Source organism: Rhea americana, unplaced genomic scaffold, assembly GCF_003343005.1.
Source record: "Rhea americana isolate MKP2758 unplaced genomic scaffold, rheAme1 scaffold_204, whole genome shotgun sequence".
Classification (NCBI taxonomy): Eukaryota; Metazoa; Chordata; class Aves; order Rheiformes; family Rheidae; genus Rhea; species Rhea americana.
Window position 1 is genome coordinate 1,544,284 of NW_028186195.1, and position 1,100 is coordinate 1,545,383.

At 64.9% G+C, this 1,100-nt stretch overlaps 1 protein-coding gene across 1 annotated transcript in view; it reads left to right on the forward strand.

The window, feature by feature from the left end:
• Window positions 1-549, forward strand: part of LOC146596289 (actin filament-associated protein 1-like 1) — a 7,762-nt gene extending 7,213 nt beyond the window's left edge. Inside the window, exons 14-15 of the mRNA XM_085304236.1 lie at window positions 99-209; window positions 317-549. Of these exons, the coding sequence (XP_085160362.1) occupies window positions 99-209; window positions 317-343 (138 nt within the window). The 3' untranslated portion in view covers window positions 344-549. The remainder of the gene's footprint in view (window positions 1-98; window positions 210-316) is intronic.
• Window positions 550-1,100: the final 551 nt, after the last annotated feature.

A 1,100-nucleotide genomic window follows, 5' to 3' on the forward strand; every position in this document is an offset into this window, starting at 1 on the left:
GGCTGGAAGGGCAGCGAGGTCTCTCTCGGTTAGGGGTCGGGGTTAGGGGGAGCAGGCGTCGCCCTCTCTCAGCTCCCCCCGCGCGGCGTTGCCCCCAGGGCTCTTTCCTCACGCCGCTCCTGCGGCGCACGGCCTCCGCGAAGAGCGCCCTGAAACGAGCCCCCTCCGCGGTCACCGGCGAAAAGGGGAAGGTGCTGCAGAAGAGGAAGGTACGGCGGGGAGCGGCGCGGGCAGAGTTAAGGTGACCGGCGCGGCGCGAGGCCGCCGGGACCCAAGAGGCCCTGCCGGGAGGCGCCCTGAGCCTGCTGCTTTCCAGGAGTGGGAGATGAAGTCTGCTATGTGACCAGCGCCGCGTCCCCGGGGGCGGCGTCCCCCTCGCGCACCTGCCCTCCCGGTCCGGGCGGCTCTCGGCGCGACACTAACGCTGCACGTGGATCGTGCAGGACCAACTTGGTATCCGTTTTTCTAACCATTGGTATCAACACTATAACTACATGTATCTATTTTTTATATATATATTTTATATATATATATATATATATATAAAAAGCTTCCTGTCTGTGGGTTTCCAGAGTCTCTGCAGCGGTGCTGAGGGAGGGCAGCCCTGCCACGGCCTCGTGCCCGCCGCGGGGCCGGAGGGGCCGGTGGGCTCCTGGGCTGGCACCGGGCCCTTTCGGCGCCCGGCCCGCTTTCCGTGCACTCCTTTCACCACGCCGCAGCCTCGGGCTGCTTAAAAGCAGCCGGGTGGTGTTTGTTTGTAATCGTAGAAACGTTTTGTAAGGATTAAAAACCCCGCACAAACGCGGCCTCTACCAGGCTGTGTCGTGGGAAGAGGCGAGCTGGGCCGGGCCCCCGAGCAGCGGGAGAGCAGTCGTCTCATTCCTCTCGCTGCACGAAGGAGCACGGCACGGCGGTGCTCTGACTCGCCTCCGCACGGCGAGCGCGGGGGTCTCCCCCCTCCCGGTGCAAGGTGTGCGCGGGAGTCTCCCCCCGTCCCAGTGCAAGGTGTGCACGGGGTCATTCCCCATCCCCGTGCAAGGTGTGCGCGGGGGTCTCCCCCCGTCCCAGTGCAAGGTGTGCACGGGGTCATTCCCCATCCC